General features: G+C 47.5%; 2 protein-coding genes across 2 annotated transcripts; one reads left to right on the plus strand and one right to left on the minus strand.

The window, feature by feature from the left end:
• Positions 1 to 849: 849 nt before the first annotated feature.
• Positions 850 to 22,685, minus strand: PtA15_18A174 (uncharacterized protein; the record flags this gene model as incomplete). The annotated part of the gene is made up of 5 exons (XM_053164686.1): positions 850 to 1,063; positions 1,131 to 1,341; positions 1,420 to 1,476; positions 22,302 to 22,368; positions 22,455 to 22,685. 5 exons carry the CDS (start codon positions 22,683 to 22,685, stop codon positions 850 to 852), a joined length of 780 nt encoding a protein of 259 aa, XP_053028671.1.
• A 515-nt stretch (positions 22,686 to 23,200) lies between these two features.
• On the plus strand, positions 23,201 to 23,874 carry PtA15_18A175 (uncharacterized protein; the record flags this gene model as incomplete). Its single annotated transcript, XM_053164687.1, has 3 exons — positions 23,201 to 23,407; positions 23,579 to 23,664; positions 23,742 to 23,874. The coding sequence occupies 3 exons, from the start codon at positions 23,201 to 23,203 to the stop codon at positions 23,872 to 23,874; spliced, it is 426 nt and encodes a 141-aa protein (XP_053028672.1).
• Between the last annotated feature and the right edge of the window lie 594 nt (positions 23,875 to 24,468).

Genomic DNA, 24,468 nt, shown 5'->3' on the forward strand with positions numbered 1-24,468 from the left:
ATCAGAAATCCAAGTATAAAGTCAGTGAAACATAGAATGAAAGATCAAGGGTTTCCCCTTTACAAAAGATAAAATCCACAAAAAACATTCTGCTATAAGGGGGATTCAAAGTTGGCCATGCACGACTTGCATGCACTTTTGCAAGTTGGTGTTCAAGGCTTTTAATGAACACCAAATTCCAAACAAACATTCAAGCAGGCTTAGGGGGTGTAGTATAGTGTGGCTTGCATGCACTTTTGCAACTCGGTGTTCAAGAATGAACTTGAACACTGGCTTGCAAAAGTGCATGCAAGTCACATCTGATCAACTTTGAAACCCCCTAATTACAAGTCACTCAGACACAAGAAAAAAAACTACACTCAGCCCGCTAGCATCAGCAAGCTAATGCACCCGGGCCCACCTTCCATTCCTGTCTAGCAGGGCTAAAAAAGGTGGGTGGATGACCCCCAGCGCGCGCAGTAAAGGCATTATGCAAAGGGGGGCCAATAAACATTGCCCCTCAGACTGCGCAAGTGCAACAGCGGAGGGGTTGAGGACAGCAGATAGCTGGAAGTGCAGCATCTCCAATTGCCTGGGGAGACAGGCTGCCTCGGAGCTATCCGCCTTTTAAGCTCACCACTCATCACCCCTGGACTCAATTCTCAACGTACTCAGGCCAGAATGTTTGTTCCCCTCATGCAAATGCCACGCTACGCCGGGGCCCCATAACCGTAACTGATTCCACGGAAATCGCGCCAGCCACTGCAGAAGACAAGCCTCAACTTCACCGTTGCACAAATCCTTGGCCGTTCTTCCTCAATCAGGCCATCCCCCAAGTAACATGCGGCAGCTTCATCGGCATTGAGACAACTAAGCCTCATCGTCCAGCTCCGCATCCTCGTTGCAACCCTTGCGCTGGCCACCGGCGTAATGCTCTGGCTGCGCGGCCAACAGACCAACTGTCTCTCGCTCGCCGGCCTCGGCTATCTGCTTGTCTTCGACGCTCTGGGCGCCGCTCATGCCCTGCTTTTCAACCCCCGTCCGGACCGGCTCTGGGATGCCTTGGGCCGCAAAGACGCCGGCGCTAGCATCCGCTTACCCTTTGTGTAAACTCCCTTCCCCTAATCCCCCCTTCTGTTACATCAGCTGACGGGTGTTTTTTCACTGGAAGGCAAGATTGGCTACCCTGAGCATCTTCTCCCAAGCCCTCTTCCTGATCTTCAGTGCGATCTACGTCTGCAAAGAAACCATCAAACACATGATGATGAGCCACCGGCATGGTCCGGACAACGCTGGCGGGGGTAGGGGAAGCCATGTGGGCCACTCGGAGTGCCACCAATCCGAGTGGGTGTCTGCCAGTTTCTTCCGGAATATACAAAAAGACTGAGTGTTTGTTGTTTTGTTTTGTGTGTGTGTGTGTAGGATGGAGATCTTGTGCACCCTTGTGGGCTCCGCTATCGGCCTTGTCCTCTTCGACACAGCCACCAAGCAATGGCCCTGATCGCCGCCGGCGGGGGGGAAGGGACAAAGAGCGGGGGCAGCGAGTGGAGGTTGAACCCGTTCTCGATGCTGTTGCTGAGCTTTGGCTTATTGGTGATGGTCTGCAGCTGCTTCATCTCTCCGTAAGCCTATATCCCCGTTTCTGCAGAAGAGAAGAAGCTGGCGCTGAAAGAGGGTCTTGTGGGGGGGACACAGAAGCCAGTCTGGGAAGGCCAAGCAACCTCTCCTGGCCAGCTACGGGATTCATTTCTTGCTCAAGTGGTAGAATCAATTGTAAACAGGCTTGCTAGCAAAAGGGACCTTTTTTGCCAACTCTTAAATGTCTTACTTTCCACAATTTATTGCTTAGATTCAATCTTCACAACTCCAACATAAATTTTCACAATGGGTTTGACACACCTGTTTTCTCTCAAAACTCACCATGCTCGGACTGAAAAGTGAAACATCAGTCTTTTACTAATTGAAGCATTAATATGTAAGCCTTTGCAGCTTCCCATCTCATCAGAGCAACCTTTTGCTTAAATCACTCTCTTGACGGCTCCTCAAGGTGTGCAAGAACTGCCGTGCTTGCCAGCGTGTAAGCCTTTTTCAACATTTGAAAAAGTGAGACAGCTGTTGGGTGTTTTTGCCCTGACATTTCTTGGTCAATTTACACGCACATATGATTACCAGATGCTTGATTTTTCCGAAAGCTCATTCATGGCACTTGGAAGATCAAAGGTGGCGTGATGGAAGGGGAAGTGATCAGCGATGGGGGAGGTCTCCTGGACCAGATGATCAGTCTCTTGACCTCTGGCGCCGTCGGCAATCTGTTGGGGGACCCGGAGCTGAGCGGGCCAGTGACAGCCTGGATGCTACTCAACCCACCCTTGCAGAAACTTGTATTGTTGATCATTCACTAAATTAAGGTATAATCTGATGTTCTTTTTGATCTGTAAGCCTAAGAAGATCTATTTTTAGAGATCAATTATTTTCTTCAGTCACATGAACATCATCAGTCAGCAAATGAGAGGAATGTAAAATCATTATATTAAAATAAAGAGGCACACACTTTCTGCCACTAAAATTCAGAATATCTTTGGATGTATCTCCTACTTAATTGAGAAATGTAAAATACACCTAGCACCAGGGAAAATGTGATGACAGCTGGTGGCAGGTGAAATTGAGTAAAACATGTTAAGACACCTGAGCTACTGTGGCAAGACTCCACTATCAAAACAATGGCCCCTTTGTGGTTGTTGGGGAGTCCCACTCAATGGGTTTTGGAGTATGATTGGAGACTGAACAAGAGTCTTCTTCACATCACCTGCCCTCAGGTGACCTCTATTTTTCCCTGGTGTAGGGAAGGAGTACTGACTGGATTCAATTTGAGAAGAGCTTTCTTGTTTGGGGATATATCAATTAATTGGACATCATACAAGTTAAGGTGTGATCAAGTGTTGATTTGCATTGTGACATGGGAAAAGAGAATCTAAAGAAGAAACAAAGGTATACTAATCATTGAGATTGCAAGCACTCAAATGAGGTGATCTATTGGAAGATTGAACTGCTGAGTTGATATCTCTATCTATCCAGGGGGTATTAAATCTGTCTGGAATTCAGTGCGCAGTGCTGCCTAAGGAAGGATTAAACAGAGGAGGTCAAGCAATGAAACCTTGGATTTGCAGCGGCGCAGCCGCATTGGCCTCTAGTATGTTATGTTATTTCTGGGTCTTTCAAGTCATGTGACAGAGGGAAATACAGTTTGAAACTAAGCTCATCTTAATACTTGGCTTTTTTCCTGAACCAGAAGTACATTTGTCAGTGGTAGCATAATAATGTAAATATTGCTTGACATCCTGTATGAAACCTGATCAAGTCCACCAAAAATTCATCAGGAGTTGCATGAATCTACGTCATTAAACTCACCACAACGAAGGGTAGTTACGTTATGTTGCGTTATCCGCGCAATTTTGGTAACGTAACTACCCCCGTTATCCGGGCCCCCTCATTACTTCACTAGTAACGGGTACATTTCAGGCCCCGCGTGTAACGTAACGGGCCTCATTTTTGAGGCCCGTTATCATGTTATCCCCCGGATAATGCAATAACAGACCATTTAAGGCTTTTTTAGCCTCATTTTTTGCCCGTTCTCAAGGGCTCCGCGCGCCCGGATAGCGCAACGAGTATAAAAAAAAGGGCTTAATGTGGTGCGCTAATGTAATCACACCGCCGTTACGCGTAACGCGTAGATAACAACAAAAATTCTGTTACGTTACCGTTATCTACGTGTTACGCGTAGCGTAACTACCCTTCGTTGCTCACCAGATACCACTAACATACACAGCCTAAAACTTCATAAAGAAATATGCATGCAAGCTATGTGCCAAAAGAAATTGGGTTGTGATGTCACTTAGAGCTGGCACTTTGCACCGGGGTACCTGCCCAAAATTTGAAGAAATTCAGACACCTGCACCCACCAGCAGGTACCTGTTGGGCACAAACAGGTACCTCCTCATGGAAACAAAGTAACTGATGAAATATCTATTGTCACTACACTAACTTTTATTGAGACACTGAAAAAGGATTAAATGCACTTGAAATTTAGGCCTTCTTTGGACATTGCACCAAATTTGGTGGAGACGGGGACCAAACTTAAAATTATCATGTCATAAAATTTGGCAACCAAATCAAGAACAGTTGAGTCTCCCTGCCAACCATCCTTTTCCATTTTTTTGATCCAAGTTTCAAAATGCTTGGCTCCAAAGTTGGTAAGGCTGAAGGTCTTATTGGCCTTGGCATACTTCAAGATAGTTTGGCATAATTGAATGTGCCCCTCTTGCAATCCTCAGATCCACATCAAAAGCACATGTAATAAGAAATTCCCATCTCCATCAATGTAAACACCCAATCTTATATATTTAGCTCCCATTACCCCAAGTCCCAGTCCACTGTTCATTGGCTGGATACTAACAGTGGACTGTGACTTGGGGTAATGGGAGCTGAATATAAGATTGGGCATTCACATTGATGGAGATGGTAATTGTGTATTCCATGCACTTTTGATGTGGATCTAATGATTGCAAGAGGGGCACATTAAATTGCACCAAACTATTTTGAAATTTGCCAAGGCCAACACTTGTTAGGCTTCACCCTTACCAAAATTGCAGCCAAAAAATTTGAAACTTGGACCAAGAAGACAGAAAAGGATGGTTTGTGGGGAGACTCAACTGTTTTTTATTTGGTTGCCAAATGCTATGATGTGATACTTTTAAGTTTGGCCCCCGTCTCCACCAAATTTCCAGAACCCCCAGGTGTTGCGGGTGATAAAGTTGATGACTTAATGTGTATTTATAAAAGAAAAGTGAAATGTGGCGTCCAAATGAAATGAGGTCTAAATATATATTTTTTTGAATAAAATATAACCAAATGTGGCAGCCACACATTTCCTGCTAGTGATCAGAAATTTAAATAAGACTTATCATCCCAGTATCAATCAAGCATAACGGCGGCAGAGCTCGGCTTCTTCTTGCGGTTTCTGCGGCATTTTGATCGTGGGTTTTGAGTCTCGTGGAGGGATGAGGAAGGATTCAAGGAGGGGGCGAATTTAGAGGCTTTCTTGGAGGGCTGTTGGAGAAGAGAGAACAACAAGAAAGGAGCGAGGCGTTTCTTGCTCAAGGTGGTCGTCCAACTGTCTTCCTCTTCGCTATCCTCCTTGTGGTTGATTGCGGAGCTCGATCCTTCCGGCTTACCAGCCTTGCTCTCATTCTTCGCCTTCTTTGTCAACTGACTAAGGAGTTTGGAAGTGGTTAATCGTGAGGGGGGCTGTTTTGGTGCGCTGGAGCCTAGACCCAATCTAAGCTAAGTGAAACGACCATGATCAGTTACACCCGGCAGTATATTGGCAACTATCTTTTTTTTGGGTTTTACCAATGAGAAAGATATGTAGGGTATTGAGGCACATGGTCAACCAGATGCGTGAGCGCCCTGCTGCGGATAGACCTAGTTGGTGATAGATATAGACCTAGACAGATGTACATAGTTCCAACTACTTTCCACCACGTTGTACCTTATTCATCTCTTCATTTATCAATCATCAACTCATTCTTCCTTCACCCGGTTGTCCACAGGTGTGCCTCCACCTGAGTTTCATCTCACTGTTCGCGTCGTAGCTCACAGCATTATTGCTGTTCTCATAGGTGTGCCTCCACCTGAGTTTCATCTCACTGTTCGCGTCGTAGCTCACAGCATTATTGCTGTCCTCATAGGTGTCCGACAGCTTGTTGTCCATTAGGTTATGAGCCCAGTGGCGTAACTGGACACTTTACGAAAAGCTACCAAACAGACTTAACAGCATGTCCGAACACAAGAGCATCCTTCAGTCTCTCGACAACGTCCCATTTCCCACCTGGAAGGGACAGATGAAAGGATACCTCTAGATACAGGGACTGAAGATGTACATCGACTCTACAGTAATTGCTCCCACCGATCCTGACACAGCTCTAGCCCATAATCAAGACATGGGAAAAACTGCCGGTTATTTGTCTCTTTACCTTGGACAAAAGTATTGAACCCAATTTGTCAAATCCGAAAACAAAAACAATCCCCAAGCCATCTGGCTGCTGATCAAGGAGCATTTCGAGGCCAAGACCGGTGAAAATCAAGCCAAAGTCGTGCAAGATTTCTTTTCAATCACCTTCAAACGCGATGATGTTGAAGGCTTCCTTACTGATCTCAACGATTGCATTCGCAACATTGAGGCGGTTGGCGTCAAGATCATCAAGGCTCCTGAAGAATTCACCCTTCACAAGACTTGGATGTCAGAATTCTTACTCTCTAGGCTTCCAAACACTCTCAACCTTTGTGACATCCTTCTCACCAAACAACCTCTCACGATCAAAATCCTCAAAACCCTGCTCGAAGGCAAACGCAGGGATAAGGCATCAACTTCATTGTCTTCTTCATCTCCTGTCATCAAACAAGAATCGGCTCTTGCTGCAGCAGAATCCGGTGATTACCCTGTCTGCTTGGAAGGCGTCCACAATCCCGCCACTAAACACCGTGCCTCAAAGTGTCAACAACTCAAGCACAAATCGAAGAAGCACACTGCAAAGGCTGCTAATTCAACACCGCTCGAAGACGATGAACACGGCTTGTCTTCAATCAGCACCACCAGCAGCGGCCTTCTCTGCATTTGTCAAGCACTCTCTGCAGTCAAGACAAACGACGTCTGCTTCCTTGACAGCGGGGCAAGCCATCACATGTTCAGTGATTGGTCCCAATTCAAAGACTATCACCCTCAATCGACTGTTATATCCCTAGCAGATGGCAACTCTCTCAAATCCGCGGGGGAAGGCTTTGTCTCAATCATTGCCAACAACGGGTCCCCCCTCAAGTTAAAAGCTCTTCATGTTCCCGACTTGGCCGGTACGCTAATCAGTTTCGGAAGGCTTTTTGAACGCGGATGCAATGTCTCACGGAACGGTCCCAAGACCTTCGACCTAGTTTGAAACAAAGCGGTCATCCTCTCTTCAGCGGTCATCGGAGGCGTGTGCAACATCAAATTAGGCTCCAATACTCAAGGTCAGTCTTCACCAGTTGTCGCCAACAAAGCAGCAGCAACTGACATCACCTTGCTTCTCAGGTCAGCGGGACACCCAAACCTCAAGGCTTTAAAGAAAATGTTCCCAGGCATTCAAGCGTCGAAAATCAACTGCAAGGCGTGTTCTCTTTCCAAATCTCACAGACTACCCTTTCCCGGCTCTCTTCCCAAAGCCACTCGTCCTCTTGAGTATGTGTTCATGGATCTCAGCGGGAGGATCAATCCCAAATTGTTTGGAGGAAAGGAGTACTACTTCAAGATCACTGACTATTTTACTCGATATTGTCATGTGTATCTACTATCTAAGAAATCCGAGACTTTCTCATTCTTCTTGCAATACTACAATGAAGTAACAAATCATCATTCCACCAACATCAAAACAGTCATCTTTGATGGTGGAGGAGAATTCAACTCAAACAAGTTCTTGGACTTTCTGAAAAGCAAAGGGATCACCGCTTAAGTGACAGCTCCGTATACACCACAGCAAAACTCCATTGCTGAACGCAGCAACAGATCCACTTCTGAGAAGGCTTGTTGCATGCTCAAGCAGGCCAACCTCCCGTTGGAATACTGGGCGGAAGCTGTTTCCACAGCTTTTCTTTTGGAGAATATCACCCTCATGCGCAAGCTGAAATGGGATACCCCTCACAACATATGGTTTGGATCACCTTTCAATGTCTCTCAACTCAAACCATTCGGTTGCCTAGCCTACATCAACATACCAAAACAACTTCAGAACGGTAAATTTGGTGACACGGCTAAGAAGGGTCTCCTCGTCGGCTATCAGCTGGGGACGCATAACTGGCGCGCCCTCCTACCAGGGGGGAAAGTGGAGCGCTGTCATGACATTACTTTCGATGTGACAGAATTCCCAGGAGTCTCCACCTTCTCCCCAGCTGACGCGTCTTCTCACTTTGATCCCCTCACTCCACTCGACTTTAATGAAATCCTGGAATCAGTTGTCTCTCCAAACTCATCATCATCTGACTCAATGCAAGAAGTTCTAGATTGGCGTTTGGCAGAAGACAAACTTGATCTTGACGCTCCAGTCATTGACGTCAACTCGTTCTTTGTCAAACCGGATTCAGCTGACTCTCAAGAAGATCATCTCCCTCCCATTCCAACTCCACCGGCGCCCACAGGAAACACTCCTTCTGCACGTCCCAGGCCCGGCTACGATGTCCTTCTCACATCCAACACTGCACCCAAAAACATCAGCTCTGATATCAATCCCTCCCACATTCTACACACCAAACGTAGAGCCAACCTTGCAATGGCCTCTACAGCTTCGGACATTCCGCGGACTCATTGAGAAGCAATTTTGTCCTCCAAGGCATCCTCATGGACGCAGGCTGTGGAATCTGAACTCGCAGCTATGGAAAATCTAAAAGTCTGGTCGATTGAAGTTATCCCTGGTGACAAGTCTCTCTTGGGCACTGTCTGGGTCTTTCAAAAAGAGAAAGATTACAAAGGCATCGTGGTGAAATTCAAAGCCCGCCTTTGTGCTCAAGGATCTCAGCAAAAAACAGGCTACGTATTCACATATGCTCCAACAGGACGCTTGACCAGTCTCTGAGCAGCCATCATTGTTGGTCTATCTCGCGGTTACTCCATCCATCAAATGGATTCCAAGAATGCTTTTCTGAATGGAAATCTGAAGGAATCCGTCTACCTCCGTCCTCCGCCTGGCCTGGAAGTCCCAAAAAGTTACTGCCTCAAACTACACAAGGCAATCTATGGGCTAAAACAAGCTCCTCGAGTGTGGTATGCCAAACTCAAGGCTTTCTTCGACTCCATCGGCTTCCGACCAAGTCCAGCAGATCCTTGTCTCTTCACGTCAACCGTGGAGGATTGGGAATGCTTTGTGCATGTGTACGTTGACAATATGATCATCATCAGCCACAATGTAGATTGCTTCAAGAAACTGATCTTGGCAAAATTCTGCATGGAAGATTTGGGAGAAGCCAAGCAAATCTTGGGAATCAAGCTTACTCAACCATCAAAGAACAGTATTCTCCTAAGTCAAGAAACTTACACTCAGTCCATTCTTGACAACTATGGTTTCTCTGATTGTCGTGTGACCCCTACCCCCATGAATCCTAACACTTGCCTTGTTAAATGCTCCAAAGCCGAGCATCAGTCATTTCTTCAACTGAATGTCAATTATCGTGAAGCACTTGGTTTTCTCAACTATCTCTCTGTCTCGACAAGACCGGACATCTCCTTCACAGTCTCACAACACTGCCAGCATAATTAGCTGGGCTGAGTTTATCCCAGTTAAACTGGGATGCACTCAACCAATTTCAATTTGGTTGATCTCAACTGATGAAATACAAATCCAAGGGACCCCCCTTGGTTTTATATCTCATTGGTTGAGATCAACCCATTTAAGATTGGTTGAGTGCATCCCAGTTAAACTGGGATGACTTCATCCTAGCCAAATATGCTGGCAGTGCAACTGTCTCAGCATTGCAAAAAGCCAGGCATTGCGCACTGGAAAGCAGTTCAACACCTCCTTCGGTATCTGGCGGGGACAAAGTCTCATGGCATTCTTCTCGATGGATCAGGAAGTCTTGACAATGTTTTGGTCTACACAGATGCTGAATTCGCCAACTGCACGGATGATCGCCGCTCCTACTCCGGTTACGTTACTTTGCTTGGTGGTAACTTACTCTCATGGCAATCAAAAAAGCAGCAAACAGTATCCACGTCGACTACTGAAGCAGAATATCGGGCACTCTTTGAAGGAGTTCAAGAATCAGTATGGCTAAAATACCTCTTCTCAAGCTTATCGGTCAAATTCAACAACAAATTCGAAATCTTCATTGACAACCAAAGTGCGATAGCGCTAGCAACCAACCCCATCTTCCAACAACGGTCCAAGCACATCGACATCCTATATCATTGGCTCCGCGAAATACACAACACAGGCCTAATCCACATCAATTACATCTCAACGCAACAGATGAAGGCTGACATGTGTACAAAATCACTAGGAAGACAAAAACATCTCAGTATCATTGCCGATCTCAGAATTCAGCGGCAATGAGAGAGGGGGGGTATTGAGGCACATGGTCGACCGGATGCATGAGCGCCCTGCTGCGGATAGACCTATTTGGTGATAGATATAGAACTAGACAGATGTACATAGTTCCAACTACTTTCCACCACGTTGTACCTTATTCATCTCTTCATTTATCAATAATCAACTCATTCTTCCTTCACCCGGTCGTCCACAGGTATGCCTACAGTGTCTTCTCTCATCACTCTTCATGTTCTCTCGTCTCACCGTGCTGTATTTCTTGTCTCAGGTGTGCCTCCACCTGAGTTTCATCTCACTGTTTGCGTTGTAGCTCACAGCATTATTGCTGTCCTCATAGGTTAGTATTTGTGTCACCGTGTTTCATGATTCATCTCTTCATTTATCAATCATCAACTCATTCTTCCTTCACCCGGTTGTCCACAGGTGTGCCTCCACCTGAGTTTCATCTCACTGTTCCTGTCGTAGCTCACAGCATTATTGCTGTCCTCATAGGTGTGCCTCCACCTGATTTTCATCTCACTGTTCGCGTCGTAGCTCACAGCATTATCGCTGTCCTCATAGGTGTCCAACAGCTTGTTGTCCATTATAGGGTTGAGCTTACTTGGAGTTCCTAGGCCTCAAAGAATTGAGGTGGAGAGTAGCAGTAGATTCAGAAGGCTCCAGTGTGCTCTTGGCTTGCAGTTCCTTGGGGAGCCAAGACTCGACCATAGCCTGGATGTTTTCCAATCTCACCTGGTAATCTTGCAGGTTCAGTGCTTTTCCGTCTTTGGTTTAACTTTGAGTGGTTGACGACATGGGATCTTTTGTGAAGGAATTGTTGACCATTGCTGTTTCCAAGAGCATGGCCTCGTTTGGTGATAAATAGTTTTGGCGCACTTCAACCCCACCTGTAGCCGTGCCCGTGACACCCGGACGCCAGCTCCACCGTTCACCCAACCCTTGCCCCAACGGGATTGGGCCTTTTGATTGTTCCAGGATTCCAGCCCTGCAACCTTCCATCCGGACCCTTGCCCTTGCACCGGGCTTGGGTGCCATTACGACACGGACACCTCCGCCTCAAGACAATGAGGGCGCCTCACGATCTCCCTGCCATTCTCCGTGTTCTTTCTCTGTTTGGGCTTTAGGCCGTTTCCACTTTTGTAGCAGCTTGTACGCCTTCACCACCACGCCGGATACCACTATTCTTGGTTTGGTCATCAACTCCATACAAGATATGTAGCAGAGAGACACAGTTTGTCCAGATCCAGCCATTCATTGTTATCTATGGTATTCAAATTTATGGTGTTCAAAATTGCATAAGATTTTTTTACATAAAATCATAAACTGCAATTTTGGCTGGGAGATGCCACTTTAAGTTTTATGCAAGCTGACATCTCCCAGCCAAAATTGGCTTTATGATTTTATGTAAACCATGACATATGCAATTTTGAACACCATAATTGCATAAGATTTTTTTACATAAAATCATAAACTGCAATTTTGGCTGGGAGATGTCACTTTAAGTTTTATGCATGCTGACATCTCCCAGCCAAAATGGGCTTTATGATTTTATGTAAACAGTGGCATATGCAATTTTGAATACCATAATCTTACTAATTATGAATGTAAATGGAGGACTTCCTGCCAATCTGGAAACCCAGATTTTGCAGGGAAATGGAGGACTTCCCGTGAATCTGGGAGCTCAGATTTTTCCAGATTTTGCGGGGAAATCTGGGCTCAATTGTCCCAAATCCTAGATCTGCCTAGATTGCCCTGCAAAATCTGGGAAAATCTGGGTTTCCAGATTGGCGGGAAGTCCTCCAATCTAGGCAGATCTAGGAATTAGGACAATCAAGCCCAGATTTCCCCGCAAAATCTGGAAAAATCTGAGTTCCCAGATTGACGGGAAGTCCTCCAATCTTGCACACTGAGAAGGGATCAGAGAGAAAGCATTGATGTAGTCAAGGTTGGGTTTGTCTTTATGTTGGTCCAATGGGATCTCCCATTTCATCATCTCAATCAAGCCGGAGTTCAAGCCAGAGTATGTAGATCTTTGGCTAGCCATTGATGTTTTCAAAACAATCATTGACAAATGGGGTAGGTGCAGGGATCCCTTGTTGGAATATATTCAGTTGTAGCTCGACCAGTCTACCACTGCAATTGAAAGTGACATTCCTCAAAATTTATAATTTCCCAACTAAACACTCCCTTCATTGAATCTGGATCCAGAGTGACACAGCTCATGGTTGACGCAGCTCCTCCAGTCCTTTCCACCCAGCTCACAAAAGCATCCAATAGTCTAATAGTTTACAGCTGATGCTCTCTCAATTAAGAACAAAGCAGAACAAGTTCAAAAATTGTGTTCCTCTGGATCTGTGCAACATGCACCAGGGGGGAATGTGTGGCACTCTCTAGAGAGTGCAAGACTGTAATTCTTTCAGTAAAGTAGTCTGATGTGAGTTCAATTTCATCTGTAACTCTGTGTCAAATTAAGTTCCCAATACAAGGATAACTGTACATGAAGCTGTTGTGGAATTATCTGCAACTCAATACAAACACACAAAAATCTCTTAGTTGAAATTTTGTGTTTGGTTTATCATGATCACAATTTTGGGCATGAACTTCAACGCACAAGGTTTTTGGCTAAGAATTTAACTGTCCTTATTTCAAGGGTCAGCCTAAATGCACTCCAAAAATTTACTTCATGCACTCCAAATTTTTGGCTTTGGGGAATGGGTACTCCAAAAATATTGGAGTGCTGTGATTTTGCACTCCAAATTCATGGAGTCTCCATATGGGCACTCCATGTATGTTGGAGTACAGGCCAGGGTAAGCCAAAACTTACCAAAATAAGGGAGTGCAGCTAGATACACTCCAAAAAAATGGAGTATACACCCAAGCACTCACTTTTTGAGCAAAGGGTTTTGGCTATGCACTCCAGTTGGCACAATTTCAACTGGAGTTCATTGGAGTACACTCCATTCCACTCTTTTGTGGAGTGCCCACCCGGCCCCAGACTGGCCACCAAGAGGAGTAGAGACCCCACTTGATGACCAGTCATCAAGTGGAGGACACATCCTGCTGGTTGACCGGTCATCGGGTGGGGTACACATCCCTCGATGACCGGACATCAAGTGCACATCCCACTTGATGACTGGTCAACCAGCGGGGTGTGTGCTCCGCTTGATGGCCGGGCCATCAAGCGGAGTGCATGCCTTGCTTGATGACCGGCCATCAAGTGCACATCCCACTCAATGACCGGTCAACCAGCGGGATGTTTACCCCACTCAATGACCAGCCATCAACCGGAGTGCACGCCTTGCTCAATGACCGGCCATTGAGTGCACATCCCACTTGAATCCGATGACCGGTCAACCAGCGGGATGTGTACCCCACTCGATGGCCGGTCATTGAGCAATGCGTGCACTCCTCTCAATGGCCGGTCATCAAGTGCACATCCCACTCAATGACTGGTCAACCCATCCCAGTCAATGACCGGTCAACCAGCGGGGTGTGTGCTCCGCTCAATGACCGGCCATCAAGTGGGGTACCCATCCCGCTGGTTGACCGTTCATCAAGCGGAGCACACCCCGCTGGTTGACCGGCAAGTGTGATGTGCACTTGATTGGCAATCATCAAGTGAGGTAGGTGAGAGTGAGGTGTGTTCTCGGCTCAATGACCGGCAATTGAGCGGAATACACATCTTGCTCGATGACTGGCCATCAAGTGTGAACATCACACTCAATGGCCGGTCAGCAAACAAGGTGTGTACTCCGCTCAATGACCGGTCATTGGGGTACACATCCCACTCAATGACTGGTCATCAAGCGTGTGCTCTGCCCGATGACCGGCCATCAAGTGGAATGTGTCTGTCAATGGCCAGCCATTGAGCAGTATGGTCACTCTAGGAGTGCACATCCCACTCCACGACTAACCATAGAGTGGTGTGTGTACCTCACATGACAAGATGACTGGTCAAGAGGAGGGGTGTGCTCCAATGGATGGTTGGTCATTGATTGGGGTGTGTACATACACACTTGATGGCTGGCATCAAGTGTGGATGCTGGAGTGTGCAGGGGGCAATCCTTTTTCAGGGAGTAAAATATCAGAAAGGGAGTGCTGGGTCCATGCACTCCAATTGTATGGAGTGAACTATTGGGACACTCATTGAATTTGGTGGCAAATGGAGTGCATGGTGGCTTACTCCACTTTCTTTGGCTTGCTGGGGCCCACACTCCAACTTTCTTGGAGTGCATGCTCCATCAACTCACTTTTGGAGTGCATGAAGTAAATTTATGGAGTGCATTTAGGCTGACCCTATTCTCAAACATAAACTGTATCAAGTGACAAGGAATATTTTTCGGAGATGAATTTATCCAAGTTTATTAAAATCACAGAAACACGGAAGGCAAGATCAAAGTTTTTGCCTGTGCTCATGCAAAAATCCCATAAAAGCTTAAATCAATCCCCAAACACCCCAGAGGGCACCTCAGATTGACCCTCCAGCCTGTGCCAGAGCAACAGGCAAAAAAAGGTTGGTCAAAAATGAAATCAAGGAGGCCCTAATCAAGTGATTAGTGGGCTTCAGGGAGGGGGTAGGACAAAACCTGATTCCCTGGGGGGATAAACCGGTGAAACTTGCTCTCCTTTAAATATACACACTGGGCCTTATGCCACCGGCACACCCCCAACTGCATGTCTCTAATGCCCTGCTTGTTACCAGCCGCCAGTGCTACCATCACCATACCAACCCACTCCCAACAACACACACATTCCTTCTACCATTGTTGCAACTCTGCCTTGCAGGCCAAGTTGTGAGGGCTCTCAAACTTGTCTGGTCCAGTATCACTTGCTGTCTCCACGCACATACTGATACATATTCAATTTTCCCATATGATCCATCAGTTCGCCACCACCACGCCCGTACCCCGCTGCCAGCGCCACTTCTTCTTGTCATCCTCTGCAACCTTTAGCAGAGCAAGTCCATCCAACAAGAACAGCAACATTACCAACCCTCCTTGTGCCTTGCGAGGCTCCCTGCCCAGCTCCCAATGGCCCCAACTCAACCTATCCTCCTCCTGCTCCTTGTCCGATGACGGCCTCCTGCTTGGTCAAGCCTCCTCCTCCTCCCTTGCCAGTGTTGCTAGCATTGCCAACTCTATCAACGGCCTCAAGGCCTGCTGCGGGCTCATCAAGCCCCTCTCACCCGTCCCCCAAGCCAACGACCATCAGCAACAGCAACAGTCTAACGTCGCCCAAGCCCTGGCCACCCCGCTCAGAGAGAGACACGAGCGAACCAACAACAGCAACATGAAATCCAAGACGCCTTATTGCGCTCCCTTTCCCTCCTTGCCTTGGCTCGGAGACCTTGGCCAATCCCGGGCCCAGTTTGTGGGCATGAAGGCCAACCTCACCCACGGGCTGTTTGTGAAGCGACGCACCTCGATCCCCCCACTCTTGCTGGGCGGGATCAGGTTGACAGAAACCTTGAGGGGGCACGAGCTTGTCCAGCTGATTGGCCGGAACAACAAGAGCGTCATGAACACCCCCCCTCAAGCTGCACTTCAACTGGTTTGCTGCGGGTGAAGGCTGCCAGGAACTGATGAGCTTGCAGGCGGGAGTAGGGAGAAAGGGCCACAGCAAAGTACCCAGCAAGTAAACAGAGACGTTCCCGTGCGAATACAGGCCCAAAGGTGTGTTTCAGGACCTCTTCCTGTGCTCGGAACAGAACTCAGCAGAAAGGAAAATGCTGTTGTCCATGGGCTTCGGACTGATCATCAATGTGGCAAATGGGGTCAAGTGTCCCGGACCCTGGGAACCAACCTCTTCACCCGCGCCCATCAAGCACCTCTGGCCCATGCCCCTCCAACAGCAGCAGCAGCCCAGGAAACGTGGCCTGATGGTCCAGCCAATGGCCTCAAGGTCAAATCTGAAGCGCTCCTTTGAGGGCAAGATCCGCGTCAGTCTCCCCAACAACCGTCCCCCCATCCCCACCATCAACTTGTCTCATTGTTGTTGTTGTCATTGAGTCCGTTCCAGATGATAAAGCTCAACACTGACCGCAAGACCTCCCGCCCCTCCCTGGACTACATCAAGCTTCCCTGATTGCACGACCAGGACAGAAGATTTACAATTTTAAACTTCAATAACTTTCAAATATTGTACCATTAGAGATAATCAGGCAGCACATTTATTGAAAACATTCCAATAAATCAGAGAATGGTACAAAATTATGGGTGAGGTCAATTTTGGGTGTGCCCAAAAGCTGATTTAAGTTTAGTGTGAGCTACACTTATCTCTGAAATTCAATCTGTGGATAATTTGTTATTTTACTACTTTGTAAAATCTAAATATACTATATGAGGAGTGTTCTGATGTGACTCACACTACATTACATGATAGAGATTAGGAAGGCTTGAATAGCAAGGGAGTTAAAAAATGCCAAGTTTGAGAGTCAAAAAATTTTCCTTTTTCCTCTATTGCTGTAGGGCCAAGTTTGAAAATCTCAAGAACCATCATTTACATGATTGCATTCAAGTCTCCTGGATTGTGACTATGGTTGTTGGCGCGCCTAGGTGCGCCCCCCCTCCACCCGCGCACCCAGGTGCGCACTTTTTCCTGGAAATGGGGGTTGGCGCGCACCCAGGAAAACTAATTTCCCAAGGGCTGAGAAAGAGTGTCACATAGTTGACAAACAGATTGAAACAAGTACCAGGGCCATCAAATGATGGGATCTTAATTGCTGATGGCCCAGTGAATCAAAGTTCACATTATAAATCCCTCCCAACCTGTGCTTGTGCAATGTGGGGTGCAATCTCCTTTGCAGACGCGTTGTCCCTCCTTGAGGAGGCTTAGTTTAGAAGCTCACTTGAATCATATGAAAATCAGAATCTACTTTACTATGCACTCAACCAGAAACCTCACCTGCTCCACCTGATTGGTTGAAGCTGTCAACCTCCAATGGTCCAAAATAGGCTGGCTTCCTTATGTCCAATCTCAGAGCAGACCAGTCAAGAAGACAACAAGCTAAGTGCACATATTGCAACAAAGTTGTGTTGAATCTTGATATGTTTGAAAATGTGTCATCTTTTCTTTAGGTATATGCTAAAAATTTCATTCATAATCTTAAAAATTTAATTTATAAGTGAAAAACCAGCCTTTATGGTTTAACCAAAAAGAACTTGGCGCCCCCAGCCAAAGGAGCCAGCTCCTGGAATTTTGAGGCGCTGGCTGGCGCGCACTTTTTCAAAAGTGGCACCAACAACCAGAATTGTGACACACCCAGTCCCTGCCTGCCCTGCTGCAGGAAGACTTGCTGTTGATATTGTACCGGAACAGGCAAGTGGGGGGGGGGGAAGAAATATCAGTGAGTGACGAACCAACTACTGGATTCAGTGAGTGGTGACCCACCTACTGGATTAAGTGAGTGGTGACCCAGCTACTGCAGTTCTGATGAGGTGGCTTAGGTAGCTGTTTGGCAGAACAGGAGGATGGATTGGTACCCTGCAGCGGTGGAGCCGCCTCGGCCTCTAGTTTATCAATATATTGAGCAATAAAAGGCAATTTCAGGGCTGATTTGGCCTTTCACTGCTTAATAAAGTTTTGATCTTCTTGATAAGGGCTAATTTAGCCCTTAATTGCTTAATAAAATGTTGCTTTTCTCAATAACACATTACTTTATTAGTAACAGCTGTAAAAAAAACGGGTCAGTTACGATAACCGTGAAGCGGCTATCCGCGCGCTAGCGTTAACAATAACTGGAAAAATGCTAGGCGCAGTTCGCTACTTTACTCTACAGCCCCGGTTATCGTAGAGTAAAGTAGCAACCCACCATTGGCAGAAGTCAACTACGGTGGCGGGGTGGAAAGGTGGATCTGCTTGGTATCCCTGTGTTTCCCTGTGAAATGTGTTGTTTCTTTGTGAAATGTCCACCCTGATGTTCGCGCAAACATCAGGGTGGACATTGACCAGTTGATTATGTAACCTGGACTCAATGGACACTGATTGATGTCATCAAGCTCGGAAAGCCCCGCTCATTCAACAGTACCAAACACTGGTCATTGAGCCTGGCCTTTCTAGGCTCAATGACCAGTATGTACTGATTTTGAGGTCGGAAAAGCCCAGATCAATGACCAGTATGTGCTGGTCATTGATCTGGGGCTCACAAACTAAATTGCTAGTAAACCTGGTCATTGATCTGGGAGAGGCCACGCTTTAAAGCCATAATACCCTTAATGTCATCAATCCACGGCCACCCCGAAATCAAATTTGATGACCAGTAAATACTTATCATCAAAGCAGGCAGGCCCTAGCTCAACTACCAGCCCTTGCTGGTAATTTAGAAGGCCTTTTGGAGCTTTTTAGCCTGCATATACTGGCCACCCAGCTTGGAAAACACCAGCTGGATGGTCAGTATGTACTGTTCATTGAGTCGGGACTTTCCCAGCGCAATGGACAGTACTTACTGTTAAGTCAAGCTGGGAAAGGCCCGGATCACGGACCAAAATGGATTAATGGTCATTGAACTGGGATTTTCCCAGCCATGTGATCTGTAATAAAGTGGAGGGTTGTTGGATTTTGAATAAAATCCGGCAAGGCCGGCAAGAGTGTTGAGAAGAGAAGAGCACAGTGGCTCAAGAAAAATGGGTGGTGAGGATGAAGAATTCACCGGATGCAACTCAGGTGGGTCACATAAATTTCTCTCCACTCAATGGCTGCTAATGTATATTGTCATTAGGTGGTGACACCCTCCACTCAATGGACATCCAAAAGTCATCAAGTGGAGGGTGTCTCCACTTTATTACTATACAGCCCATTGATTAAGTATAGGGTGTCTCTACTTGATGGCCAGTTCAATGTTGGTGTAGAATCCCAACGTGCACCAACCATGGAGTGGATGTACCCTCAACTCAATTAACAGTGTGGCCACCATTGGTTTGATCAAAGTTCAGCCTCAGTTGAACATAACATCAAATTATTTGAAGCCAAAATCAAACATGTTTGAACAGTTGATATCAGAAAGGGTTACAGAAAGAAAATATGGTATGGCACTCTCTAGAGAGTGCCACACATTACCCCCTGGTGATAGTAAAGGTTGTGCTAGAAAAGTGAAGGAAGCGTGAGGGGTCAGAGGAGCGAGGTTGTTGAAGGCAGTGCACACATGTAGTATAGGGATGGATTTCAATCCTGCTTGACCCAATGACAAACAACGAGCAATTCAGTCATGGCATGCGGGAACAGTAGGATGAAGTTGAAAGTGGGTGGGGATATCAGACTCCGCAGGCAACCTGGCAGCCAGTTTTCCTATGTTGGTGCAACTTTTTCTGTCAACCTCCTGCAGCAGGTGGGGACTTAGGGCTGGCCCCTGTTCCTGGCCTCTCCGGGTATACCCGTGGTCTGCCCCGCGGGCACAGGGCTCCAGGACGCCTCTTTGCCTGGACCGTACCTGGCCTACCCGGTGGGTACGGTCCATGGGCAGCCTCAGAAATACCCGCGGGTATATTGGGTATTAGGAAGGTCATGTTCAGGTGCACTGTGGCTACCAATCTGCACCCGCGTGGAGGAAGTGAGCAAAAAAAAGTGCATATATCAAAAGTACAAAGGTCCCTCAGCCCGGACTGGGGCCCTCATGGCTCATGGGGGCAAAGTGGGTGCAATAGCTCCGGGCCTTTACAGGCCTTACTTGTGGGAGTCGGGAACGGGTTGCGGGTATAACCGCGGGCTGGCGGGTATACCCGTAGCCCGGCCGCCCCGCAGGTACCCTGTTCCCGTTCCCAATACCCGCGGGTAAGGCTCAGGCTGCTTGATTTTGGCACCCAAATGACAGGTATACCCGTGGGACGGGCGCTGGGCTAGCTCAAAGTGGCCGGGTACCCCGCGGGATCCAGCCCACCGTAGGGTTGTCAAAATGAGTGGACAGGAGAGGTCAGCAGATACTCCACATGAGAACACTCAAGAATCTATTAGAAGGGGCTTCACTTACGGTGCCCAAAAAGAAAAAAGCAGCGACCAGAGACACAAGGAGCATTTGTGTGATTTGAAGCATCTTTGGGGGTTGAGCTATCATAATCAGATGTCAGTACACATAGTTGGAATAAGCTGTGAGCCGGAGTAACAATGTACTGGAGGCTCACAATTCTTTTTTGGGCTCGGATGGTGGAGATTAGAGGCAAGATCTGGGGGAGCTGATGATGGTGGTGAAAGAAATGTGTGATGTTGCGGGAGGTTGACCTGAGTGGCAAGAGTAATAATGGGGCTTGGAAGGTTTTAGTCTCCAATGCTCTTGACTCTTGACCAATACAAATTTTTTTTGCAATACCTTATCCCTTCTGTTTGCCTGTATTCAGACTTCTACAGCACTTTTGTACATAAAAGGATTGTGGTGGCTAACAAACAAGACCTAGGCCTCCCCCAAAAAAGTCAGCCTGAGGTTGACTCGCGCATGAAGCTGCATCTGAACTAGCAGGTGGTAGATATTGGACAATATTTCCAATCCTGAAAATCAGTCCCCGCCCGGCTCCCATGCACAAAGAGGCATTGGGCCCGTATATCCCCAGCCGCAAAACCCAAGCCAACCTCCATTCTTGACCAATTCAAACATGAATGAACAAGTTTTAGAGTGGTTTTGGGTTTGGGCCCAGATAAGTTTGGGATAGCTCTTGGCTAACTCTTCCAGAAAAGATTTCACCCCTAGGGATTGCAAACAACCTACCCAAGCCTGCTTAATGATTTGTAGAGGGACATAGAAAGTACATATTTACATATAATCATGCTTACTGCTGATTTCACAAGGACCCTGGAAGCCCCCTATAAATGGGTGGCATGTAAATTCCTGAATTCTGCCTAAATTCATACATTGGGGGGCACCGGGGAATGGGTTTTTTTGGCTGATTCATACATTTTCATGCATACACTTGAGCTTAAATCCGACCGGGGGTCCCAAAAACCCCGATTTTAAGCGGGAATTTGTGGTTTTTAGCCAGCTTACCTGTTGGTGTTTCATGCGTGCCCTTCTGGGTTTCAAAGCCAATTCATACCATTTTCATGCGTACCATTTTGCAAAAAAATGCAAAAATTCATACATTTTCATGCCGCTCACTTATCGGGGGTTTCCAAGGTCCTATATCACGTCTGTTACCTATGGGAAACCCCGCAAGTCAGGGTGTAAATGGGTCCGGCCAACCCAAAACCGCCCCGAGACCCGTCGGGTTTTGGGTTGGGTTCGAGCACATTCTTAAAGAAAATGACATGACCCAAACCCGACCCAACCCAACTTGTAAAATTGTCGGGTTGGGTTCGGGCAGCCTATTTCCTAATTGGGTCAGCCTGCAACCCGACTATGATGCCTCCAACCACCCCGGGCAAATTGGGGTCATGAGAGCTGTACATACAGGTTGCATGGTCCTGTATGCATGTCAGGTCATGCAGGTCCTGTCACATATGTATAGATGACAAGCTGTCCAGATCATGACATGCAGCTCACATCTCCAACATGTCACATGCACAGTGACTGTGCAGAGGCTTTCACAGACCTGTCTGCTACAGTTCACATACATGAAAGCCTGTCCTGCAAATGATGCATGACACAGGGTGTGGGAATTTTTCATGTGACGTGCAGGACTGTGCAACCTGTATGCCTGTCATGAACCCGGTTTGCCCGGGGTGAACAGTCAAGTTGGGGGCTTTTGGCGCCTAAGAGGTCGGGTCGACCCGAGACCCCAACCGACCCGACCCGGACCGGACCCGAAATAGGATGACATCGGGTCGGGTTCGGGCAGCATATTTTAAAATCTGCCCCGACCCGACCCGACCCGCGCTAAATGTCGCGCTGTTTTACGACCCGAACCCGACCCGTTTACACCCTGACCCGCAATATACAGTTTTCTTCTTCTTCTTGAGTATTGAAATGAGATTATTTGAGTGATGTACAAAAGTATGCGACTATGGACAGGGATTCGACGAACAAGCAAAGAGAGGAAAGTGGTGCAGTTAATTGTCATTTGACTTCTCATGACTTGTGTCAACAGGGAGCTGTGTTGTTGTCGGGTTGGTATTGCTTGCTCCATCTAGTAGTCCCGACATGCTCATCTCCAATGAATCTATCCGCGTTCCCAAAACATCCACTGTTTTTGTTGATTCATGGTCCACATAATGAGAAGCAATCAGTAATCGCGTTCGTGCTAGAGTAGCCCCAAAGTTTCAGAAGAAGGAATGACTTACATCTTTCAATTACATCAGACTCAATCCTACTGAATTTTGCCTCGAGCTTCTCGAGTACATCATCAACCTGTTTTTTTTTTTTAAAAAAAAAGCAAAAGAAATCTGATGTCAGAGAGACGAAGATCATAACTGAAGATGAGAATCGAAGCTGACCCATCCAATGAGTTCATGAGGGCTACAGATATCGTTGGGATTGAATTCGGGACCGGTATGGTCTTGGTTGTTTGAGCTGCCGCCAGCAGCCGCGTTGGCGGCAGCAGATGCCGAGCCCGATGCGATCGCGGAGGAAGAGTTTTTGAGGGCGCTAGTGGTTTGGGTTGAGCTGAAGTTCTGCTTGGTCGTGATTTGGCTGGCCTCGTTGGTGCTATTGAGCCCGTTGATCATCTTCTGATTTGCCTACTGCGACACGCTTTGCTCAAATGCGCCACCACCCTTTGGGCGTGGGGAGGTGCTCCTCGACAGCCCGGGGTCTCCGGGGTACCCGTTCAGGTGGGCAGCTGTTGCCGCTCGGCGGCCCGGCGGAAGAAATGACCGGCTGTCCGAGGACCCTTGCTTGGGGAGATCAGAAGCATGGGCTCTTTCGGAGTCTTGGCCGAGAACTCGTAGCGTCGGCGCACAAATGTCTCAGTCAAATCGCGCCCGCAGCAAGCCAGCCGACGATGAGAGTTGATATCATCAGCTGCCAGTGCGATCGAGGCGTCCAAGAGTAAAAGGATCTCATGACTGTGGCCCAACCTATGATGCTGACCAAGTGGCCACCGCGCCTCCGGACACTTGAATGAGCCTGGACCTCATCTGATGACTGTAGAGATGCCCGGGGATGTTTGGGCGTATTCAAATGGCAACTCCCTTCCCATCGATAATGCTGACAGAACGAACGCTCTGAGCAGAACAAAGCGATGAGGTTGGGAAAGCGACACTGCTTGGGCATCACTCCGCCACGGCAGACGGGAGAGTTCCTGAGCCGAAGCAGGCCCGACCGAGGCCGAATCTCAAAGCGAGCTGACAGCCATCCCAACCCCAGCTGGCAGCTGATCTCGCTCTCGGTCGACCAGGCTGGCGGTCTCCTAGCTCAGCTCGGGCACTTGGGGACCGTGGTCTTGCGGGTGAGCTGTGTCGGATTGACCCAGCCAACAAGCCTTCCCCACCTCCCATCGTCCCAATCCTCTCAGCAGCTCGAAATACATACCTATATAAGCCACTTCATCCTACCCCTTTTCCTGCCTCTCCCCACTCCACACCAAACTTCCACCATCTCCACTACCCTAAAAACCTAGCCCCCAGATTCCCCCGCCACCACCACCACCAACCCAAAAAAGCGCAAGATGTTCTCGTTCTTTGCTCAACGCACTGTCATCGTTGTGTAAGAGAACCCCTCTTCGACTCCTTCCACCTTTGAGGTAGAAGCTGAACCGATGTTTTCTTTTTGTGGTTTGGCAGGGCTGGCTTGCCCACTGCATACTACGCAGCCAACTCGGTAATCAGTAACAAGAAAAACCTCAGCCAACCTGGCCCATCATCCTCCGCTCAGCTGCACTTTCCTACTGTTGAGCGTAGCAACGGGGGGATCTGATTTCTAAGTCTAAAGTATGTGCGACCTCTCTTTTTTTGAGCTGTCTTACGAAAAACAATTTGCTCAGATTCCTAACTTCTCTTTTGGCAGAAGGATCCTCTCATCTTCTTGATTCTAACTGTAAAGGTCTCGAGAAAATACCGGAGGAACCCGCCTGTCAATGTTACCCATTATACCTACCTTCACCCTCCCTCATCTGTTACATAGAAACCCCCGGCCGCCCCCTCTTCTTCCTTTACTTTTTATCTTTTTATGCCTCTCATGATTCCGTACTTCCCTGTTCGAGGTCAAACTCATAACACTACTCATATTCCCGGTCGTCCTTTTGGTCAGGTTGTAGACAACAAAACAAATGAAAAAAAACTATACCCAAACGTTCCCTGAATGGGTCATTGCCCGGAACCGCTTGGTGAGCCCATAAACCTTCTGCTTCGGTAGCGAGTGCCTCGTCTCGCTGTAGTGCTGGCTGTTACTGTGAGCATGTCTCAGCATCGTAAGGGTCCAGGGGTAAATCTTGGAATAACAAGACCACGCTTCATGATTGCAAAATAGATGAAAAAGCTGCGTGAAAGTAACGGCAGGGAAGCAGGTAGA

This window comes from Puccinia triticina, chromosome 18A (genome assembly GCF_026914185.1).
Source record: "Puccinia triticina chromosome 18A, complete sequence".
Taxonomy (NCBI): domain Eukaryota; kingdom Fungi; phylum Basidiomycota; class Pucciniomycetes; order Pucciniales; family Pucciniaceae; genus Puccinia; species Puccinia triticina.